The sequence below is a fragment of the Macaca fascicularis genome, chromosome 18, assembly GCF_037993035.2.
Source record: "Macaca fascicularis isolate 582-1 chromosome 18, T2T-MFA8v1.1".
In the NCBI taxonomy this organism is placed as follows: Eukaryota; Metazoa; Chordata; class Mammalia; order Primates; family Cercopithecidae; genus Macaca; species Macaca fascicularis.
In genome coordinates, this window is record NC_088392.1 from 26,077,600 (window position 1) to 26,101,322 (window position 23,723).

The 23,723-nt window shown below is 37.3% G+C and overlaps 1 protein-coding gene across 6 annotated transcripts in view; it reads right to left on the reverse strand.

Moving 5' to 3' along the window:
* Positions 1-6,709: 6,709 nt before the first annotated feature.
* The window catches only part of RAB27B (RAB27B, member RAS oncogene family), a 166,501-nt gene continuing 149,487 nt past the window's right edge, over positions 6,710-23,723 (reverse strand). For all 6 annotated transcript variants that reach the window (XM_005586632.5, XM_065533784.2, XM_065533783.2 and 3 more), the window contains 5 exons: positions 22,862-23,033; positions 21,145-21,230; positions 16,169-16,272; positions 12,356-12,479; positions 6,710-11,229 (listed from right to left, as the gene is read on the reverse strand). In XM_005586632.5, the coding sequence (XP_005586689.1) occupies positions 11,040-11,229; positions 12,356-12,479; positions 16,169-16,272; positions 21,145-21,230; positions 22,862-23,014 (657 nt within the window). In that variant the 5' untranslated portion in view covers positions 23,015-23,033 and the 3' untranslated portion in view covers positions 6,710-11,039. The remainder of the gene's footprint in view (positions 11,230-12,355; positions 12,480-16,168; positions 16,273-21,144; positions 21,231-22,861; positions 23,034-23,723) is intronic.

The window sequence follows — 23,723 nt, forward strand, 5'->3', positions numbered from 1 at the left end:
AAGAATAAAAAGAAAAGAAAGAAAAGAAAAAAGAAAGAAAGAAAGAAGAAGGAGAAAGAAAGAAAAGAAAAAGGAAAGAAAAGAAAGAGAAAGAAAGAAAGAGAAAGAAAGAAGAAAGGAAGGAAGGAAGGAAGGAAGGAAGGAAGGAAGGAAGGAAGGAAGGAAGGGGCATACAGATTGGAAAGGAAAAAGTAAAACTATCTACATTTTGCATTTCATATAATTATTGATATAGAGAACTCTAATGAAACTACAAAACTACCAGATATTGTATACTTGAACTTTGCTAAGGGTATAGTTCTTAAATATTTTCACCCCACCCCACACACACAAAAGGTAACTATGTGAAGTGATAGATATGCTTATTAGCTTGATTATAGTAATCATTTCACAATGTTTATGTATATCAAAATGTTATATATCCTAAATATATATAATTTTAATTTGTTAATTATATCTCAATAAAGCCGGGGGAAAAACTGGAAAAAATGAAGTTAACAAGGTCACAGAGTACAAGATTAAAAGGATCAACATATTAGCAGTGGGTGAAAAGACAGACATATCAATGGTTGGAAAAAAGAATCCATAAGTAGGTCCATCTAGACGATTGATTGATTTTTGAGGAAGATGTCACGGCTATCCAATGGAGGAAGGAAAGTCTTCCCAATGGTGCCAGAAATACTGGAAATGTCTGCATTCGGTGGGGGGAACAAATAAGCATTGATCCTTACTAAATACCATACACAATAATTAACCTGAAATGGGCAACATTCCTAGATGTAAAGCTAAAACTACAAAATTTCTAGGAGAAAACCTAGTAGATTATCTTTGCAATATTAAGGCAGGCAAGATTCTAAAAGAGCACACAAAGAACATGAGCCATGAAAGAAAAATAAATTATAATTGAATTTTATTAAAATTCATCTCTTTTGCTTTTTGAAAGATACCACTAGAGAAACAAAAAGTAAGCCATAGAATTAGAGAAAATACAACATATATAGGGTTTGAATCCTGAATAAAGACTCTTAAAACATAAATATAATAATACAATAAAAATGGGCAAAAATGATTGAACCATTGCTTTACAAAACAAGATATACAAATGACAAATACACACCTGAAAAATGCTTAATACATTAGCTGTATAAATACAGCCAAATGCAAACTAAAACCACTAAGAGTTACCGCATTAGTGGTGTCTAACACTCTAACCCATTAGAACAACTAAAATTAAAAGGACTTACCCTTACTGAGGATGTGGGAAAACTGGACTTTTCATTTAGTACAAGTGGAAATGCAAAAATAGTACAACCACCTGGAAAACAGGCCGTTTCTTAAAAATTTAAATATGAACTTGCCATTTGAGCTAGTGACTCAATTCCTCATTATTTTGCCCAAGGGAAACAAAAGATTCTTTCCACGGAAAGAATTGTATGTGAATTTTTGTAGCACTTTATTTGTGAGAGCCTCAAACTAAAAACAAATGTCCATTAACAGATAAATAGATAAACAAAATGTGGTACACTTATATATTAGAATATAACTCAACAATATACAAGGACCAAATCACAAACAAATATATACAATAGATAAATCTCAAATCCTTATGTTACATGAAAGAAACCAGAGAGAAAAAGAAGATATGCTATACAATATCATAATGACAGAGAACAAATTAGTAGAGTTGACCTTGAACAACACGGCATTGAACTGCAAGGGTCCACTTATATGCGAAGGTTCTTCTGCCTCTGCCACCCCTGAGACAACAAGACCAACCCTCCTCTTCCTCCTCTTCCTCAGTCTGTTCAGTGTGAAGACAAAGGTGAAGACCTTTATGATGATTCGCTTTCACGTAATGAATAGTAAGTGTATCTTCTCTTCCTTAGGATTGTCTTAATAACATTTTCTTTTCTCTAGCTTACTTTATTGTAAGAATACAGTATATAATACATATACCAAATATGTGTTAATCGAATGTTTATGTTATCAGTGAGGCTTCTGGTCAATAGCAGACTATTAGTAGTTAAGTTTTGGGGGAATCAGAAGTTATATGCCAGTTTTTGTCTTCCTGGTTAGGGAATGGTCTGTGCTTGCAACCCCCACATTTTTCAAAGGTCCCGGGGACAGGAGTAGAAGGAGGAAGAGACTACAAAAGGGCACGGGGAAACACTGGAGGCCATAGCAATGTTTAGTGTCTTCCAAATGGTGATGTTTTTTATGGGAACATTCCATGGCAACAGTCATTACATTATACAGTTTAAATATGTGCTATGTATTGTATATAATATTTGCTTCAATAAAGTAGTAAAAGACATGAGCACTGTTATTCTACAATCCACCCAATCAGGTTCTCTGGCAGGATTCACTCATTTTTCTTTCAACGAATATTTATTGATCACATCCTATTTGCCAGGCACTGTTCTAGATGCCAGGGCTACAGTAGTGGGCAGTTTGGGGGTGGGGTAGACAGGGAGAGGCAGGGAAGAAAGAAAAAGTCTTTACCTTCATGGGAATACATTCTAGTGAGGAGGGACAGATAATATAGTCAGAGGTGTCTGAAGAATTGAAGAAAAATAAAGCTGAGCCTACGAATAGGGAGTTTTAGGGATGACAGTGTGGTTGCAATTTTAAATTGGGTGATAATTTAACAAATGTTAACTACAGATTTGCAATTTAAATAGGAGAGTAAGACTCAGTATCATGTAAATCCTTACCTATGCAATATATTTTGTCATATTTCCTTTGTGTAAATCGTTCCTTTTATTTGATTAGTAAGTTATCCTTCCAGTTCTTTGAATGCTGAGCAGTGATTAGCGAACAAGGTTTTGGAATCTGTATCTCAATCCCCTCCTGGGTCTAGTTTCCCCAATATACTGAGAAAGCCCATGTTCTCTGCAAAATGCATTGAAAGAATAACTGCGCCTAGATGGTTGAGTTAAGTGGTCTTGCTTTGATCTCCCCTCTCGGCTAGAGGAAATACCGCTGGAAGTAAGGGGAGGAGAAAGGGCCCAAGGTTGCTCAGAGTCAGAGTACTCATAATTCAACTTTCTAAACAGCACAGCTCCAAATCACCCCTTCTGGTTCACTTTCTCTTGAGAGTGAACGAGCTCATGATGTAACTTTCTCAGAGGTATCAATCGAACAGATGAAGTTCTCTCTTGTAATCTTGCTGGTTTTAATTTTTATCCTTTTGGTAATGGACAGTCTTTTGTCTTTCTCAGAGAAATGGTCCAAAACTATGATAATTGCAAAAGTCAGATTACCATCACAAAACATTGAGTACCTATAATATAGCTTTAGTTAAATCTTAATTAGTGTATAGGCTTCCTAAGCTGTAATGCAAGTCATCTAAATGAGTTTCTAAGAGAACAGCCATGCTCATAATATTATGGCTATTCTTTCCCCACAAGTAGCAATCCATACTAGAAATGAAATTCTCCTTGGCATGGAGAACTGTGAATAATACACCTTATACATGGCTTTAAAAACAGAAATTCTATCATTACAGTGAATGTCCAGCAGCTCTTTTTTTTTAATCTTTCCTTAATATGGGTCATGCTATGACTTTTTAAAAATTCTATAAAACCATTAAGAAAAATGAGTTCCCAGTTACTTATCCTGAATTATTTACCCAGTGGGCAAAATATTCTGCCCGTGAGAAACAGCATTATTGCTACTGGGGAATAAAGTTGAGAGAATAGTGTCAAGGATTTATTTGCCTGCAGTGGGAGAACTGTTTATCTTTAAATTAAGAACTCATCATTATCTTGGCAAAGCCGATGTAAGTGACATATGGAGGGAGATCTACTCTGGGAACAAGTCAGCCTTTGCAAATGAACATTGTAAAGGAGGCTGTACAGTTGTGGTCTGGAGTTGGCCTCAAACGCCATCTTTCACCAGTGTGCCACTAAGATAGATACCACCACCCGCTCAGCATTTTCTTATGGAGAAGAAATAGGTTATATTACGTGGAAGTGCTTATGTACTAGGGAACACTTCAACATGTTAACTGCTAAGTTTAATAACTGTTTCCTTCAAAATCATTTTAAAAATTCACTTGCAAAGCCCAGTCTTTAAATAATTAATGAAAAATTTGAAGAGATAAGTAAAAATCGCTTTGCTAAGTCCAAATCACTTATTTCCTAGTTCTGAATGGAATCGATTTTTAATGTGATACAAGTTCCATGCTAATATTGGTTTAATGTTTCCCACTCACCATATACTCAACTTCAGCACAGCAATAAAGTTGCTTTGAGTACAGAAAATAATTGATAAAAATGCATTTTTTATTTGAAAAGTGTGCAGAAACAATCACTGAATACAATTCTCAACCATAATACTCAAACCCAGACAACACAAAAATCATTGGATGCTATGATTTCTGAAGCCACTAGAACTTTGGTACAACAAAATAATGACCTAACAGTGTGCGTCAGGAACCACAGTCTATTAAGGGGCATATAGAATAAAAACTCCATGTTTATAGCTTTTTTTTTTTTTTGAGACGGAGTCTCGCTCTGTCGCCCAGGCTGGAGTGCAATGGCCGGATCTCAGCTCACTGCAAGCTCCGCCTCCCGGGTTCACGCCATTCTCCTGCCTCAGCCTCCCGAGTAGCTGGGATTACAGGCACCTGCCACCACGCCCAGCTAGTTTTTTGTATTTTTTAGTAGAGACGGGGTTTCACCATGTTAGCCAGGATGGTCTGGATCTCCTGACCTCGTGATTCGCCCGTCTCAGCCTCCCAAAGTGCTGGGATTACAGGCTTGAGCCACCGCGCCCGGCCCCCATGTTTATAGTTTTAAGTTACATTTATAGCACTAGACAAAACAGATCTGTGTAGGAGACAGACAAAATAATCAAACGTGCTTAGCCTGAAAATAAGGATAATATTACTTGAAGGTAAACTGTTGGGATACAATGAAGCACTTCAGTGTTATATTAGAACAATGTCTACTTTTAACACACTAAAGCAGGATAATTTATTTTTTAAAAAATAATTTCAGATACAATCAGTATCTCTTGCAAGGCTATGGACACAGAAGCCCTATTTGTACATGGAAGATTTTGACCAAGTTGTAATATACTACCTAGAATTCATTGGTTTCCTTGAAATAAATACAAGATGACATACATATTTTGTCAGTAATGAGATGTATTAAACATTTTCAATCAAATACAATGACTTCAAGTTGCCTGCCCATTTTTAGTTTTTAATACTTCTACTGTACGAAAATTTGTGTGTTTTCCTTGCTATGATACCTCTTTTCACATCAAGCAGTTTAAATTATAACTGTGGTTTTTTATTAGATTTTAGTTTGTGAATAGTGTCTATTTATGAAATGGAACATAATTTACAAACCACTTTCTTATACATATCTCGTTTGAGCCTGACATGAACTCTGTGAGGCACATATAAACACATACAGGGTTTATAAGCCCTATATGAGGATAAATCACTAAGCTATTTAATGACCTACTCATGGTTCCCAAGTTGTTCTTTCTGGCCACTTTCCTTTCTACAACACTAGGTGTTTTCGCAAAGAGCATTTGAAAACAAAATCACCTGGAAAAAGAATAAAGATAAGCATATGTTATTACTTTTCTAGGAACAGAAATTATTTTAATATGCCAACAGACATAAAGACAGAAGCCACTGATTAAATAAGGGATCCATTAAGTTAAGGTCAGACATGCTTGCTCCTACAGAATTTGCTAATAATCCTTGTAGACAAAGTCAGCTGAGGGATGTTAGCCATTACTTCCACAGCCTGCTGGAAAAGAACCAGGAAACCCACTCAGTGAAAAGATGATTTATTTGTATATTAGTTTTTCTGAAAAGATGACAAAATAGTTCCACTATTCTGGCAGTAATGTTTTTGCTTTTGTGTTAGTGATATTCTCTCTATATAGGAAATGAGAAAATATCTCAACCATGGACTGTTGATACAAAGAACTCTGCAGGAAAACGTCTTTGTGATGGTACTCCTTGAAAAACTAATCAAGTGCTTTATGAAAATATCATAAATCTAATTTTTCTGTAAATTAGATTTATATGCAATAAACAAAATATCTCTAAGTGTCCCATATTTTTATGCCAATAACGAAATGTTTTTTGTTCGGATATTTTTACTAGTTTAGTTCTAAGGGCATAAACCTCTACTTGGTAGAAAAAAATGGACACATATTTGCTATGGATCTGGTTACAAAAAAAACTATCTGTTACTAGGTCTTTCTTTATTCGGACTCACAATCAACCTTCTCAAAATCGACCTTTGAAGTATGACCTTCTCCAGGTTCTGCTGTATTCAAGGGCACAATTTAAACAACTTTGAACTCTAATTATCTTTATAGTTCTTGCATGACAATGTCATTGTAGTTGGGTCTCCACCCAGAAATTCTAAGGCAACAAATTTATAAAATTCTCTATATATCCAATCAAAATTTGTATCAGTTTTACTTTATGAGACAAGCAGCTTCATGGATTTATAAAGCATTGAAACGACACTCATCCCAAATAATAGCCTATCTCCATTTTCATGTATAAGAGCTCAGCACTTCCCCCAGAAATAAGCTGACATCACCTTGGTTAAAGATCCAGAAGAAAATATAGCTTATGGTGAATTCTTAGACAACTTTTGCAAACATAGGCAGCATCTTGGCATCTTAAAAAATGATAAAGCTTTCTCTAAAATATTCAAATACACTAGACTTCTTTTAATGTCTTTTTTTTTTTTTTTTTTTTTTGTTGAGACAGAGTCTCGCTTTGTCGCCCAGACTGGAGTGCAGTGGCCGGATCTCAGCTCACTGCAAGCTCCGCCTCCCGGGTTCCCGCCATTCTCCTGCCTCAGCCTCCCGAGTAGCTGGGACTACAGACGCCCGCCACCTCGCCCGGCTAGGTTTTTGTATTTTTTAGTAGAGACGGGGTTTCACCGTGTTAGCCAGGATGGTCTCGATCTCCAGACCTTGTGATCCGCCCGTCTCGGCCTCCCAAAGTGCTGGGATTACAGGCTTGAGCCACAGCGCCCGGCCCGACTTCTTTTAATGTCTTAAAGCTTGTTAGTAGAGAGGAAAAAACAACTCTTCTATCACTTTGGAAAATACCAGCTCTCAGATCTTCTTTATAAACAGTTGTTATGTATCTTAGGAAACCAGAGACTTGGAATATTATTTCTTTATAGTTGAGTTTTAGATTATAAATCCAAAATCCTTTACGAATGAGGATTTTCCCCTCAAATGCTTGGTGTAACATTCCATAAGGAAAGAATTATGTGCCCTTTTTTAAATGAAGAGAGATGCAGAACAATGAACAATCTGTTTCATGAACACAAGGTTATATACTATGCTTAACTAACCACTGCACCAGTTGCACAGTACTGCTTCTCTTTCTAACTGCTGCACTCACTCCACTGGTGAAGAGATAGACAAGCTTCATCAAATTTGTTGATTCCCAGTGTACTCAATTTACAGCTTAAAGAACATCATATTGTGGCTATTAAATTATTTTTAATGTAGTCTTGTCTTTCTCTATGGTCAAGTGTCTCTTTCTTACAAAGGGGACAAGAAAGGGCTGATTAAAATTCTTGCCTGGTTCATCTACCTGTACAGGTTGGCAAAGAACAATTTATAGTAGAAGGATGACAAAGACACCTATCTGGTTAAAAATAACATAAAATGTTTACTTTAGAAATGGCTGGTTTTGAATATTTTGCAGGGCAATAGCTGATAATACGAAAATAATAGTAAATTGGGAAAGTGGTAACTCGCAAAAGTTTTAAAACTCTTACGGAGAGACCCACATGCTCAACTCTTGACATTTAGTATTTTCTCTGCGAATCCTTGATTTCTTATCATCATCAGACCAAGACAAACATTTTGTTCTCTGGATTATTTTTGATAAATTTTTCAAAGGATCTTTCTTTTGCTACCCTGTTAGGTAACCTTGTACCTAATCACAGCTAAGAGTCTCAGGTAATGCCAACTTCATAAGAAGTAAGTGAGGAGACCAACAGAAGGTGGTTAAACTCTCCAGATTCCAATAAAGTCATTGCATCCCTTGGTGATAATATCAGAAGATCTTTAGCTGTGTTAGTGTCTCTGTGAGGGTTTCCTATGATATAACGTTATAGGAAATGAGCTATGTGGTTGGAGGCAAATTTGGTCACAGAGGTATCTGAGGCACTGAGTTACAGCAATGTAAACATCAAACCAGTATAAATACTCCGGAAATGGTTTCTATATCAGAAAGGAGCTTCATGTACATTTTCAACATTTCTCCTAAATACAGTATGTTTTACTAAAGCATTGGGAGATACTTAGTAACAGGACATATCTTAGCTAAAAATACATGCTGTTGTGGGGTAAGTTAGGGGATTTGGAAATCTTTAAAGTAGTCTATATAGTTTATGGCACCAGATCAATTTGAAATTGTAAAATGAATTATACAGAACTATTAATCCTGAAATAATGAGAGAAAGAATTTCTAATAATGATTACATAGAATCTGGGGTCAGGTGTCAAACTTTATGGATAAATTTTTTTTTAGATCAAGCATTTATTTATAAGTAGAACAATATTTTAAATCAATTTTTTCACTTCTCATTCCTTTTGAAATTATTACCCAATAATTTTTACTTTTACAGGAATACCCCTGTAATTATAGGTATCATCAGCCTCTGCTTCATACTACAGCTATCAAATAATGATCTTAAAACAGACCCTGAAAAAACACTCATTAAATAACTGACAGTGACAGAATCTTGGCATAAGTAAATCAATCATATAACTGAAAATGAATAGAAACAAAAAGATATATCAAAACAGAATACTTCTAGAGTTTTATAAAGGCTTCACATTCCTGATTAAGGAAATGCAGGGGACATTACAATTTGAATCCAAAGAAAAAATTGATATAATGACCACAAAAGTTCATCAAAATTTGCCACAGCAGTGGCAATATAACTTGTTCCTGCTCACTTTCCTCCCAGAAGAAACATCTTAAATGTTAGCTTACAGTTTTCTATCTTCATGGCACAGGCACTGAGATAATGAAGAGCATCCCAGAGGAAACAACATGGGAGGGAATACCCAGCCACGATCCATCTTAGAACCTGTTGCGATGCTGCAGAAATCAGAGGAGCTGCCCAATTAATGCTGAGAATTTCATTGGGGACTAACAGCATGAAAGCTTTCAAATTATTAATAATTTGATTCATGGCACATTTATGGGTCTAGTCCATCCTAAGAACATTATAAAGAGACATTTCCTTGTATCTGTCTGTGTTTTTGAAACTGAATCAATACCAGATAGAAGTTGGTAGAGGGAAGCTGAATGATGGAATGGGATTTTTAGGGTCTTCAATGTGTATAACTTCACAAAAAATATGCACAGAGTATGAAAAAAGTAGGTTTGATGGGGAAAAAATTATAGGACAAGGAAACAGCCTGTAAAAAAATTGTATGCTCATAATTTAAAAAATGAAAATATATTGTCTTTCTTATTGGTAAAATTGACTGAAATAAATAATATTTTGATAGGAATGGCTTGTGTTTATCAGAAACTAAGATCAAAAATTAAGGTAATGTTAGTTTAGACACAAGGACAGAATAGGCCAATGAAAAATGATTTCGTTATTATTTTTTAGAAAGAAAAGGAAGCTTTACATTTAAAAAAAATACTGGCCAGTTTTTTGGTGATATAAGATATAGGTCCTTCCTCACCCAACCCCCCAAATACAGCTCAACTATAGGTGTTTTGCCTTCGGCAAAATAAAATCTATTGTAATATAGAATGAGGTATTATCAATTTTTATGTGATTAATGACATGAAAATTCAGAGTGACCACAGAATTGATCCATAATTGTTCCAAAGTTACTGATCAACAAAGTAACACACCTGCAATTCTGCAGCTGATTCAAAGTCAGGAATGGGTGGGATTTGGAGGGAAGAAATATGATTTAGAGTTTCCAGTGCTTTTGTAAACTAAAAGGAAACCTGCAATAATTGTCACTTTTTGTTTCATATCACCATAAAATATTTATCTAAAAAAAAGTTTTCCTTGACTGCATTTTAAAAGAGATTTAATAAACCGTAACTGTTAATTTCTCCTTGTGACTATTTTATCAACATGTGCTAAGAAAAAACGAAATGTAAAGCTGAACACCAAACCGATTTCTAAAATTTTGTTTGAATTGGAAACCTCTGGAGTTCTCTGAATACCAGCTGATAATGTCAGCTTCTAATTGGCTTGAGTAAAATTTGGCTAAGTAACCCTTCCAGACATCTCTAACAGATACATTGAATTTCAGCTGTACAAATGCCAATTTCTCATACTTTCATTTTTTTCCCAGGGTATTTGTCTTGTACTTTGTCATTTACAGTCCTGTTCTTGTCAATGTGCTATATATTAAGAATATAAAGATGGCATTATGACACTATCTCCTGCATTTTAGCAGAAGTGTGACATTTACCTATTTGTAACCTTATCAGTAATCTATTCATTCTAGTACAGCTTATTGGGTGTACATAGTATGTCATTCTTAATTAGCCAAATAGAATTCTTCATTGTGTATCCATTTTTAGTTAATACGTTTTCCCCAATGCAAATCTAAAAGTATACATCTGATTCAATATAAGAAGTAAACCCAACCTTTTAGAAATTCTTGTTTCTGTGTTCGCCCTTCAGTAGCCCACCCTTTTCTCCAATGTGACAGGTAACTTGTTCTGATTTAAAACTCACTGATATTTCTTCTTGTATGTTGTCTTATATACTCATTTTCTCTATAAGAAAAACAAATTGAGTATCCATGATGATGAGATCACATGTGGGAAATCTTTGATCTTGTTTGAAAGGGTCTCGGGGATAACTAGTCAATTCTTTTGAACACTGTTGACTATTCTGGTTTCTTAAAATAGATTTTCTGGCAGAAAAAGAAAGACATGCCATTGTGCATGGTTTACTCAACGACAATTGTGTGGTTTGTCATTGTTTATAAAAGTAATATTTTGGTGGGGTTCTTGATGTTCAGTTTCTATTTAGAGTCTAGCAGACACATTTCTTCTCTGGTGGCTTTTCCCCATCCAACTTTCCAGAATTTCCACCATTGACAGTATCGGGGATTTGTGTCTTCTCCACACACTGTTCCATTCGCTTCATGATTAAGTCCAAAAGGGTTTCTACAGCTTTCTCCACATTCTGTCCAGTTGCTGCACTTGTTTCAAAATATGGTATGCTAGCATAGAAAGGATGACAAATATTTTTGAAAGGAAGAAATCAGAACAGATACAGCAAGATGTACAAGTGAATCACACATGCAAAAACGGCTGGCTGAGAGATTGTGAAATAATTATGGTTTTGCTGGCTAAGTTGGAAAGCATCCTTGTTTTTTCCTCAGTGAGTAAAAATTGGTGAGCTGCTCTTTATTATGATAATAACCAGTTTTACGGGCAAGGAAATTGACACAAGAAGTAGTCAGGAAGTTGAAGCCAAGGCATTATCACTGCTTAAAAAATTAGGAGGGGAAAAATACCCCCTGATCAATAAAACTACTGACCAACATTACTATTAAAATACTGCTTCCCTTCCACTCAATTATCTAGAAATCTGCTTTAAAAATAGGTATGCATTGAATAAGGATATTCATGTGAATACAGTCAATGTTTATTTGGATTTAAAAGTTTCAAGAAGACATGTAAATTGTACCGCTTTCAGAGAGAATTCTTCCATAAAAAATGGCAGATATGATAAAGCTACTTTAAATTTAAAAAATAATGACAGATTCTGCTGCGGAAGTCAATTTACAATTACATGGGGTGCTGTTTCTGGTTTTTTTTTTTTTTTTTTTTTTTTTTTTTAAGCTGCCATTCAAGCTCAGCTGGGATAAAGACCACATTTTCATGCCCATGTCAGGGATTATTCCTTAGAGTTTTACATCTATTGATTGAGAGGCAGAAGAATACAGTGTTTAAGAGCATGAGCTTCGATCTCAGACTGCCTGGATTGAGTTTAAGTTCTGCCTCTGCATTAACTCACTGCATGGGGTGGCCTTCCATCAGTTACTTAATCTCTCTGTGACTCAATTCTTATATATAAAATGGGATAACTCTAGCTATGATGGGTCAAAATGAGTTAATGTCTAGGAACTGTTGGTAGCACATTATAGGTATACAGTAAGTGTTAGGTGCTCTTATTATTAAGTAATTCATTAATACATCACACATATCTTGCTGAATGATTGTTTTAATCCAGGTGCTGTTCTTGGTTAAGGGGATTTCTTCTAATATCAATCTAATGTCTCTGCTCCATTTGTTGAAAAGCAGTGTGCGAAGTCACATGCCATCTCAGTGTAACTGACTTACCCATATTTGTCAGCCAGTTCCCGAGCTTGCCGTTCATTGACTTCCCTCTGGTCTGGTAGGTCTGCTTTGTTGCCAATTAATACTATATCTGGATTTTCACAATAAGCATTTGCTTGCAGTTGGCCTTGCAAAGAAAGCAGATGGAACCAGCAAGTTATTGATAAATAAGTGATGTGAAATGACTGCTCATATTCCAGATTCCTGATCTAATTGTTCATCTCCAGTGTGGTTGCTCACTAGTTATATTAGCCAAGTTACTTCCTCTTCCCAGTCACAATGTGCTTATCTATTAAATGGAGATAAGATCCTACAAATTGCAGATTATGAAGGGGACTAATAATATATATGAAACACCTGTATTAATACCCAACATTTAGTAAATGTTAGGTGCTTTTATTATTAAGTAATTCATTAAAACATCACATGTGTTCCTTTAGAAGATCTTTTTAATCCATGTGCTGTTCTTGCTTAAGGAGATTTCTTCCAATAATATATATGAAGCACCTGTGTCAATACCAAACATTTAGTAAATGTTAGGTGCTTTTATTATTAAGTAATTCATTAAAACATCACATATATTCCTCTGGAAGATCTTTTCAATCCGTGTGCTATTCTTGGTTAAGGGGATTTCTTCTAATAATATATATCAAGTTGCTAGCACATAGTAAGTATTCAGTAAATATGGAATACATCTGGGAGATGCTCTCTGAAATGGCCATAACCACTTCACACCATTTGTTCCTGAAATATAGGTGGAGGTAAATAGAACATGATTTTTAAGTGGATAAATTTGCTTTTTCCTTTAGGAAGTTGCTACCTTTCCTTTCCCTAATCTTTGAAGTGATGATTTATAGTGTGGAACATTTTTTAATCACTACAAATTCATGTAGAAACAATTTTAAGACAAGTAATTTGTTTTTCTCTTTTCTCCAAAAACATTATGTGTTGGGGGGAGGGGTGAGGAGAGAGAGAGAGAGAAAAGAAGGAAGGAAGGAAGGAAGGAAGGAAGGAAGGAAGGAAGGAAGGAAGGAAGGAAGGAAGGAAGGAAGGAAGGAAGGAAGGGAGGGAGGGAGGGAGGGAGGGAGGGAGGAAGGAAGGGAGGAAGGGAGGAGGGGGGAAAGAGGGAGGGAGGGAGGGAGGGAGGGAGGGAAGGAACTTTAGTGAAGTTAAAGATGTGCTGAGATTCACTTCAATATGAGCAATGGGAAAACCAGAGACCACATACAGGGAAGCAATGGAGGGAGAAAGGGAGGGAAGGGTGGGGAGGGGAGGGAAGGGCAGGTCAGGGAAGGAAGTGAATAGTAAGAAAAAAAAGGAAAAAATATAAGAAACCTGTCAAGCTGTGTTTTCGAGGTTACAGAGGCTGCTCTAATGTCTATCATAAGGCAAGCTGTGTGCTACCTTGCCGAGACCAAAGGAAGAAGACAAGGAAAGGCTTAGTCTGTAACACCAATCACTTGGGTGTTAAAATTAAAGTGTTATTAGGCATGACAATTAATTATCTTAAATCCCAGCAATATCCTTCTGGAGATGTTTAAAAACAAGGGAGACTCTCATCTGCCTTGAAAACGGATAAACAAACCATTCTCTGAAAGAATTTAATAAGCTTATTATCTCCTTGTCTCCTCAGAATCTAATGCTACCACCAAAATTTTAACGAAATACAGTATTAAATGGAAATAAAGGACAGATCCTAAGATAAACATTCGTTTGGAGAGGCAATTATGAAAGTCAGAATTTGTTTCCCCATTGTTTACAAGGTTATTGAACCCACACTGAGAGTGGTTCTATATAATTATTATATAGAATAGTGAATTATATACAAAATATATTATCAATTTTGCATAATATGTAGTGATAAGAAATGTATCTATTTTGAGCATCTACTCTGTGCCAGGCACTCACCCAGGTGTGGCATATTGCATTGAAATAAAATGGAAAAGTCTGCACTTTCATAAGAGCTTACATTCTAGTAGTAGAAAGCGTCAAAAACACAAGTAAGCCAAAAATACATCACATCATGTCAGGTGATGGCTGGGACTGAATGAACTCTAAAACGTGTTGAGGGGATATAGAGTGATGAGTACTATTTCTGATGGGGTGGTCAGTCAAGAGACAAATAAAATTTGGATAAAACTTGGAGTGTAGAAATGGTATGGTTTGGAGCCATGTCTCACGTTGAAATGTAATCCCCATTGTTCGAGGTGGGGCCTAGTGGGAGGCAACTGGATCGTTGGGGAGGATTTCTCATGAATGGTCTAGCACCATCCCCTGGTGCTGTTCTCATGATAGTGAGTTCTCATGAGGTCTGGTTATTTAGAAGTGTGTGGCACATCCCCTTTTGCTCACTTGGTGCTCCTGCCATGTCAGATGTGACTGCTTCCCCTTCAGCTTCCATCATGATTGTAAGTTTCCTGAGGCCTCCCCAGAAGCCAAGTAGATGCCAGCAACATGCCTCCCATACAGCCTGCAGAACTGTGAGCCAGTTCAACCTCTTTTCTTTATAAATTACCCAGTCTCAGGAATTTCTTTACAGCAAGGCAAGAATGAACTAACACAAAAAGTAAACCAAAAAATACATAACACATTATCAGGTGATGGCCATGAGCTATAAAGTGTGTTGAGGCGATACAGAGTGATGAGTACCATTTTAGATGGGGTGGTCAGTCAAGAAATAAATAAGGTTTGGCCAGAACTTGAAGTGAATGAAGAAACTAGCACAGGGCTATAAATGGGAGAAGAGGAAACAAGATAAAGAGAATGGCAGGCTTTTCATATTAGGAATAGCATGGGACCCAATTTGGCTGAAGTCTAGTGAGCTTGGCCCGAGTAAGAGGGAACTAGGGAGGAAGCCCAGACATCATCACAGTGACCTTGCAGGTAAGTGAAGCACTCTGGATTTTATTCCAGGTAAGATGGAAAGTTACAGAAGGACTTTGAGCAGGAGAAAAACATGATCTAGTTTTTAAAAAATACAACTCTAGCTACAGATGGCCCAGACAAATCTGGAAATAAGAGCAGCCCCATAGGACGACTCAGCTGTCCTGCTACTTGTATATCCTGCTAGGATCAAAATTCTTATTTGTAATAAAAAATGCAAATGAAATATGCCCTTTATTACTACATCAAGTAAAACATAAAGGAAAATTCCAATACTTCCCTCCTGTGTTGATGTATGTCAATATGACTTTAGTAATTTATTAGGCAACATTTCAATTTGTATTATATCGAAGATTCCACGGAGGCTGGAGATTTGTCTTTACACGGTTTCCTCACATTTGAACCATTTTTTAAAAATAAAATTCCCAAGCAGCTGACTGACCAACACACGTGCTGTGCCTCGCCTTATCATTATGCGACTGGTCTGCTCTGGTTTCATGCCTAATTAACCCACTAGTGTTTAACACACCTTAAGTGCCAGTGTCCCCTCAGAAAATACTGCCAATTTTCCCTGTGATCTCTCCAGGTCAAATGTAGTAGCTCACTTAGGTTTAAGAAGTCCTTCAAGATTTACTGGAAAAGTGGAATTAATGGCCTTTCAATGACAATAATAAAGATCTTAAATACAAGTGGTGATAAAGCAACATACACTTCCTCTAAAAATATCAAAGGAAAATACAATTCCAAGCTACCTAGGGTGGTCCACATAAAGGCTACCACTTTGAAGGTGACGCAGTGACACAGGCAACACTAAACTCATGACTTTGAAAGTTCATCTGTGGTACCCAATCTGGTTTCATCTTGTAAGACCAACAAGCACCTAGGGCAGTTGGGTCCCAAAGCGGCCAATGCACATTACTCAGTCCCACTTACTCATCCAGTTTCTGACGTTTAAGAAGCTCTGTTGACTGGTGAGGTCAAACATTAATAAGAAGCCCATGGCGTCTCTGAAAAATGCAGTGGTGAGACTCCGGAACCTGCCGAGGAAACACAGTGGGTAGTTCTGAAAGTTAGTCCACATAACTTTGACAACAACACGAACAACAGCTTCCCTTTCAGGCATGAATTCTCCGTGGCTAGCCCTTATGGAATATCCTAGGGGAATGGGAATGTGGGCAGAGAGACTGCTGAAGAACGAAGGGAGAAGATTTGGTTGTACATTTTTTTCTAAGACCACTTCCTGCCTTTCTGATCTCACAGCACTTTATACACACAGTTTGTAACATTCAATCACGGATTTGCTTACACAGCTTCTTGGAATCTTTTCGGCTCGTGGGCATTTTGTGGTCCACAATTAAAACGTAAAGCACTTTAGAGTGGGGACTTTAACTTACACTTTCCATCTTTCTTTTCTGTGCCCAGAAGAAAGCTTGGCACACAGTAGCCTGAAAATGAATGCCTGTGATGATATGAAGGAAACTGCAACTTGTTAGCTACAGGAACTGGAATTCTTTTGTAAGGAAAAATATTGATGACAAAACTCTTTTTAAAAAGCACTGTTTGGGGATAAAACTGAGCTTCAGGTTGGCATCTAGGATTCACGAGGAAAAGGAAGATGATTGAGGGACGGAGTGGATGTCAGGACAGAAAAGAGACATAGTCATTGGTGAAAGGAGGAAAGAACTCTCATTTCTAATCAGGATTTTGGAGAATTTGCTCTTTCGTGTGCAATGCAGTTTTTCCCTGCCTGGTCAGCTTTCCATGCCCCCACTCCCGTCCCCAGTCACCATCAACCATCTTTAGTGAAGTTAAAGATGTGCTGAGATTCACTTCAATATGAGCAATGGGTAAAACCAGAGACCACATACAGGGACCAGAGAAGGTTTTGAATTTGGCAATGGGATTTTAGAAAGGCACACAACTTTGAACTAGAGATATGCTTCCTATCCTAAATGTTCTTCTAATTTTTGGTCTCCTATTTTAGCTAATTTGTAGATCCTTTGTGTTGATTTCCTCCGAGGTCTACTGTTGACCCCTCTTACTCTACATACATTGACTGGAAAATCTTATCCCCTTCCCTGGCTCACTTGTAGCCTGTATGTTGAGAAGCCCAAAATTAGAGATCTAGAGGTTTCCTGCCTTTCACATTAGATGCCTAATTACTTGTCGGATATTTCCACCTGGAGGAAACTCAGGCACCTCCAACTTCATACATCCAAAACCAAACTGGCCACCCTTCCTAATTTCTTTTTCCATTTATACATCACCATCCTTCTGGTTGCCACGATGTCTGGTTGTCACCTGATGTCTACAGTTAACACATATCTTTTGACCTGCTCATTTCTGTCCATCTACTCTACCACTGCTCTACATTCAAACCCATTCTGTCTCACCTGGACAACTTCAACAGCTTTCTCATTAGGCTTCCTGTGTCCAGTTTTGTTTGGGACCCTACTCCTATCACCATTCCATTTCTTCCCATAGATTATATCAATGCTCTACTAATGACATTTTTAATGATTAGACATCGCTTGTAAGCTAATGCACAAACTCCTTACAAAGCTGGCAAGGCTCTGCAGGAAGTGATCTTTGTTCATCTATCCAGCTTCATCCCTTTGACTACCCACAGACATGCTGACCTTTTAGTTCTTAGAAATTTCACTCTGCTCCCCTGGGCTTTCACATATGCTGGTCTTTCTGTGGGTTACCTTGTCTTAGTGCTTCCTTTTCTTCCTACCACTTTGTTGAGCCTGGATTGTACTCACTCATACATTGTGCATGAGTACATAGATAATGGTATCAGAGGAAATATCACTTTCCCAAGGGGCCTTCCCAACACTGCATGTGGGCTATGCGCTCCCCCTGGTGGGCCTGCCTATGTCTTTGTTTTCCTGTTACTTTCCTAAGGCTCCATTGCAATTGCTTGTTCATCCAAATTCTTTCCTAGACTGTAAGCTCCATCAGTAAGGGAGCTGTGTTTCTAACTTGCTATCCATCGTATTTTCATGGCTCAGAACATGGTATTTGCTCACTAAATATTTGTGAAGTTAAACAGTGTAAGAGAAAGAAAGAAACAGTAAAATATATGCAATTATTAAATATGTAAATGACTGCAACAGAGAATGATACTTTTCATATGAAAAGATGGGAGAACAGATATTTTCACTGCTATTTATTTCCAAAGTAGGATTTGTTTGTAGGGCATCATCATGATCTAAAAATGTAGAGCAGAAATACCAAAAAAATTTATTCAATTTTTTCTTGTGGATTTGTTTCTACCATTCCTTGGAATCCCACAGAGATTATAGTGCATTGATTGAATAGTTATCCCTCTTTGGAGACTAGCTGTACCCACAAAATTGTCTCCTACTCGACCATAATTGTGTCATGCCAGGAAAACTGCTCTTTGTTCTCTCCTTAAGTGTGTGTGTCTCATTTGAGGACAAGACTTTGTGTTATTTCCTCTCATTGCCCAGAGCATATGACAAAGTTACTGAAAAACGTGCTTGCCATAGTGATCTGATTGGGGCAAACAATTTCTCCTCCACAGCAGCATGGATAGGACATGCTTATTTCAGAGGAGTAACAGACATCCTGCTCTATTCTGTCCAGTATCTTTGATATCCCCCATTTCCCCCACGAGGAGACTAGTAATTCCTTTCCAGCCTCCCCCACCCATCTCATTCTGTCTATTGAGTCAGCAGGGTGGAGGAACCAGTGAAACCATGTTCCAAAGAGTTAAAGAAACCAATGACGACAGGAATTGAGTTTGCAGGATGGCAGATAAAGAAGGAAGTAACTTGCTGAAACACTGACACTCCCTCTGCTTATGAGATAAGTGAACTGGCTGAAATCGACTAGAACTGATATGGCCGACTGGAATCTGTACAGAACGAGCTTGCTAATGTCACAGCCTGAATTTCTACCACATGTTTCATACTAACTCCCCTTGAATTTCCACACGTGACCCCTGAGATAGAATGCAGAGATAAGTGCCCATGTCCAAGGACTTTCCAGCCCTCCCCTTTCCTTCCACGAATCACCTGTTAATCTCAGAACCCATTCCTTCCCCAACCTTTTCTAATAAAAATACTCTTCAAAAAGCCAGAACAAAAAGACAGATTTGAGCTTGACCCTCCTGTCTCCCTGCAAGTCGATTTGCAATAAAACCTTTCCTTTTCTCAAAATTCAGTGTCATAGTATTGGCTTCCAGCACGTTGAGTGATGACTCCCTTTTGCTCCAGAACACTAGGATCACAGAAGAAACAGACCCCAATGCCACATTATCACTCTTCCCCCTCACTGGGAATGAAGTCTGTGCCCTGTATCCTTTAAGTTTCCATAAGGGCCATGCGTTTTCTCTTCCTTCCCATGATGTGACTTCTATCAATACCCATTATCTTTCATGGATTGCACAGCCAGATGTCCTTAGGCACGGGGCTGAGGTGTGAGGCTTTGTTTATCTTGCTTAGCTACACCTTATATATACACAGAATGCAAAATTCTCAGGGGATGAATAACCTAAGTGTTCCAAAGGCTGCCCTGAGTATTCCCCATTTCCCCCCTAGAGCAGCTGCCTTCAGGGGACAGACAGAGAAGGCTGCCATCATGCAAGGCTGACATATCATGTGCGAGGACATATGGGAACCACATTTTCTCATATTACTTCAAAAATGAATTAAAGTGCTCTATAAAACATACATCTTTGTGACAACAAAACTGACATATGAACAGAGATTCTTGTGAGGAATGGCTTCAGAGGAACCAGCAGTGTTGAAGGGTGTGTGTAAATGGAATTCACAGTCAAAAAAGCTAACAGAGAGGGCCCAGCACCTCTCCTGGCGTTTACACTCACTGAAAGCGAGAACGTTTTGGATGCATTTCAAAGACGGAAGTGTTTACAAGCAGAAGCATTCTAAGACATACGATGCAGGATTTGGAGGTATGTGCCTTCTAAATATCCTCTCTGCCAATTTTTTGCCACTTTTAATTTAATCTAATATTGAAAAGATTCATTAGCTTGGGGTCTTTTGCACTTTGAAATCTTGGATCTTTTTTTTTTTTTTTTTTCCATCTGACAATAGAATAGTACCTCCAGCTCTAAGGAATTAACACTACCGAGTATTAGCTTGGACACTGTACCAGAGACAATGTGAAAAGCCAGACAAGATCTCCACACCTGTAAAGATGACAATTTCATTGGGGTGAGAAGGCTCCAAGTGAATCAGTGAACAACAGTTAAAGACAGAAATAGAATGTTCACTTTATGACAAGGTGGCATATAATTATTTTAGACCTTAAGGGTGAAAGAACTGGTGTCTGCAGTAGTTCAGAGGAAAAGTGAGTTTGTTTCAGCTGGGATGTTCAGACAGGCTTCATAGAGGGGAGGAAATATGAGCTGGGCCTGGTACAAGGAGAGGATCAGAAAAAGTGGGAAAAGAGTAAAATATTCTAGCTGGAGGGCAATTGTTTATGATCAAAGTCTGAAAGGACAAAGCCAGTCGCACAGCATGGGACAAAGAGGCTGTGTTGAAATAACAGAAAGAGACAAGGAAGATCTTAACACCCTTTTTTCAACTCCCTCTTCAAGTAGCACTTATAATGGCGTTAATTTCCCATCTTCATTCAACTAAATTCCAGAGAACCTTTTTTTCTTCTAAAAAGTGCAAAGACAGTGCAGAGCAAGAATCTTCAGAGAGATTTTTGAAAGTCTGATTTTTGAAATTCGTACCAACTGCACATGGCTACTGTGATTAATTAATTACAAATCATTTATTTTTATTTCTGGATACAAATGTCTATTTTGAAACCAGGAGAAGAGTTGCATATTATTTCTTTTTCAAATTCACATACAGCATTCATTTTAAAGTAAGTTTTTCTAAGCTACAAATAAAGCAATTTACTATTACCGCTCTTGTCCCGCAGTGTCCCAAAGCTGAAGATGCACTTTAAATGCTTTCCCTGAAGATCCATTTGGTCCTTGTGCATTATAAACCTGAAAGACACAATGTTCATTAGTTGAGGTTGCTTTGGATTTTGTCAATACTCAAATTCTCTGGGTTCACTCAGCATGTTTTTTCTCAATTACTATAATCAAAGTTCATAGTGCAGAATAAATATTTGCTCTATATTTTTTTTCCCAGAATTATCACATGTACTCTCACTTTTAAATGTCAAGTGCAAGTATGATTTTCAACACAGTTTAGGCATATTGCAAACTTAAATTAGACACCTTCTGTCATTTCCTCATGAGGCAGCAAACATCAGATTTAGGACCCAAGTTCTAGGTTCAAACACAAACTCTTCATTTAACCTCTTTGAGTCTTATTTTCTTATCTCTAAAATTGAGATCCATAACCCCTTCCTGCTTTACAGAGTTACTTCAAACTGCAAACTTCAGTGAAATCACAGATGTTAAAGCATTTTTTTAAAAACAGTAAAGTGCTTTACAAATACCCGAATATCTTTTGCTGTAAAATGGACTTTCAAAATGACTTAGCCATGAAATATGCACAGGATTTCTCAATAAGTTGACACAGGACATTTCAAGCCTTTCTTCACTAGTCATTTAGTCAAAGGCTCTTTTTAGGTAAGTTTAATTTTTTAAAAAAATTCTGGCCTTTTTATTGTTTAAGCAAAGCCTAAAATACTTAATATTTACTCAGTTTCCTTAAGTATAGTTTAGTGAATATGTTTTAAAGGAAAATTTCTGCAAGGACATATACCCAGACACTGGAAAGGAGAGAAGGCAGAAAAACCCTGAATGGGTTGTCAGGGAGTTTGCTAAGCCTACACAACCATGTATTGACTTTCAGATCAGGTCCAGCACAATATAAGAAACCATGATTCAACTTCCCAGGCAATGGCTTCCAATTACCATTTCTTTTGTTTTCTTTCCCAATTCTCAAGGAATGAGTGGATTTGTGACATCAGCTGGAAGCCACAGCCATCTTGGCAATCAAGGATACCCAGGGTGGCAGTAAATCTGGCTGAGCTTCTGTGCCCATGCTACACATCTCACATGTCACAATATCCTTATTCCTGTCAATAGTGTCTAGCATAGGAGAAGGAAGTGGTTGTGATTCTCACTTAAACTCTCTTATCTTGGAAAATAGCATGATTGGTGTCTCACATTCTGTTCATAAGAAGCCAGTGATTGATGGCTGAGTCTACACATAAATAAAAATGCAGCAAGAACTTAGAAAAAGCTCATGTTCCAGATATTTGCCAATCATACTTTTAACTTCTTTCTTAAGAGTGGGGAAATGATCACTTGCTCTTATTGAGGACTTTAACTCAGGTCAGAGTTAATGTTTTTAGATTCTAATAATTCAAGTTTTGAAAGATTTCTTAAGAATTTGTAGAAAACACACTACACAAATCAGTAAAATATTGATTTGGATTGCCTTGTATACTTTGGGAGACAAGAGAGTGCCATTTAATACTTTTCTAGGAAAATGTTATTTATATTTGAAAAGCAGCAAATAATATTCTAAAATAAATTAAAATGACAGGTTATGAATCTCATGTGACAAAAGAGACTCCAGTGCAATAAACATAGCTTCTTCATTCTTATTTTATATAGGGGGATGAGTGACAAGGTTAGCAGTACGATTAAAAACTCACCACACGTTTTTCCCGAAAGTCTATTCCTACTGTAGTGATGAATTTGGGATTGAATTTATTGTCTGTGTATCTATAAAGAAATGTTGTCTTCCCCACCCCTGAATCTCCGAGGGCCAGGAGTTTGATCAGATAATCATAGTCTCCATCGGTCATAGTGATGGTCTTGGTCGGTCTGTATAGGAGAGGGAAAACAAGTATGTTTTGATTAAAGTTGATTTTCATTTGCTTTATATCAAAATACAACATAAATTTAATTTTCAGGGTTAAAAAGTCGAATACTTCTATTCTGCCATATTCAAAATTAACTTGATCAAAGCAGCTTTAGGGGTGAAGGCACATCTAGTATTTTACTCAGTACAAATAGTTTTATATCATATCACCTCGTATGGAAAAATATGCAAAATATCAGTTGCCACAGTGTATTAGTCTGTTCTCATGCTGCTGTAACGAACTGCCTGAGACTGGGTAGTTTATAAAGGAAAGAGGTTTGACTCACAGTTCAACATGGCTGGCGAGGCCTCAAGAAACTTACAATCATGGCAGAAGGAGTCTCTTCACAGGGTAGCAGGAGAGAGAATGAGAGCTGAGCAAAGGGGGAAGCCCCTTATAAAACCATCGGATCTTGTGAGATCTCACTATCATGAAAATAACATGAGCAGCATAAGGGTAACTGCCCCCAGAATTAAATTACCTCCTACTGGGTCCCTCCCATGAAACATGGAGATTATGGTAACTACAATTCAAGATGACATTTGGGTAGGGACACAGCCAAACCATATCACACAGCAATAGTAGAACTTAAAGTAAAAAGTCATAGACTTGTGTTTTAAAACCAGTGCATTTGGGATTAGGAGGATGGTAT